The 296-nt window shown below is 57.8% G+C and overlaps 1 protein-coding gene across 1 annotated transcript in view; it reads right to left on the reverse strand.

The window, feature by feature from the left end:
* The window catches only part of SLC17A6 (solute carrier family 17 member 6), a 28,716-nt gene extending 28,561 nt beyond the window's left edge, over positions 1-155 (reverse strand). Inside the window, exon 1 of the mRNA XM_010174596.2 lies at positions 41-155. Within this exon, the coding sequence (XP_010172898.2) occupies positions 41-123 (83 nt within the window). The 5' untranslated portion in view covers positions 124-155. The remainder of the gene's footprint in view (positions 1-40) is intronic.
* Between the last annotated feature and the right edge of the window lie 141 nt (positions 156-296).

Below are 296 nucleotides of genomic sequence, written 5' to 3' on the forward strand. Positions count from 1 at the left end.
TCTGGTCCCGTTCCCCGGGGCTGTTTTAGACTGTCCTTACCTGTTCGCTGCCAGCCGGGAGGAGATGTACCCGCCGGGGATTTGGGTGATGATGTATCCCCAGAAAAAAGAGCCATGGATCATGCCAACCGTTTCAGGATCCCAATTAAACTTCGCTTTCTTCCAATGCAAGACACCGGGAGAAAGGGAGAGAAGAAGAGGAAGGCTGTAATCGTGCGGGGTGAACGCGCCCACCCGCAGAACCTCACCCCGCGCAACCGAGGCGGGGGTGGCTCTAACACCTTGGCCGAGGCACT

Source organism: Antrostomus carolinensis, unplaced genomic scaffold (genome assembly GCF_000700745.2).
Source record: "Antrostomus carolinensis isolate BGI_N321 unplaced genomic scaffold, ASM70074v2 scaffold8470, whole genome shotgun sequence".
Taxonomy (NCBI): Eukaryota; Metazoa; Chordata; class Aves; order Caprimulgiformes; family Caprimulgidae; genus Antrostomus; species Antrostomus carolinensis.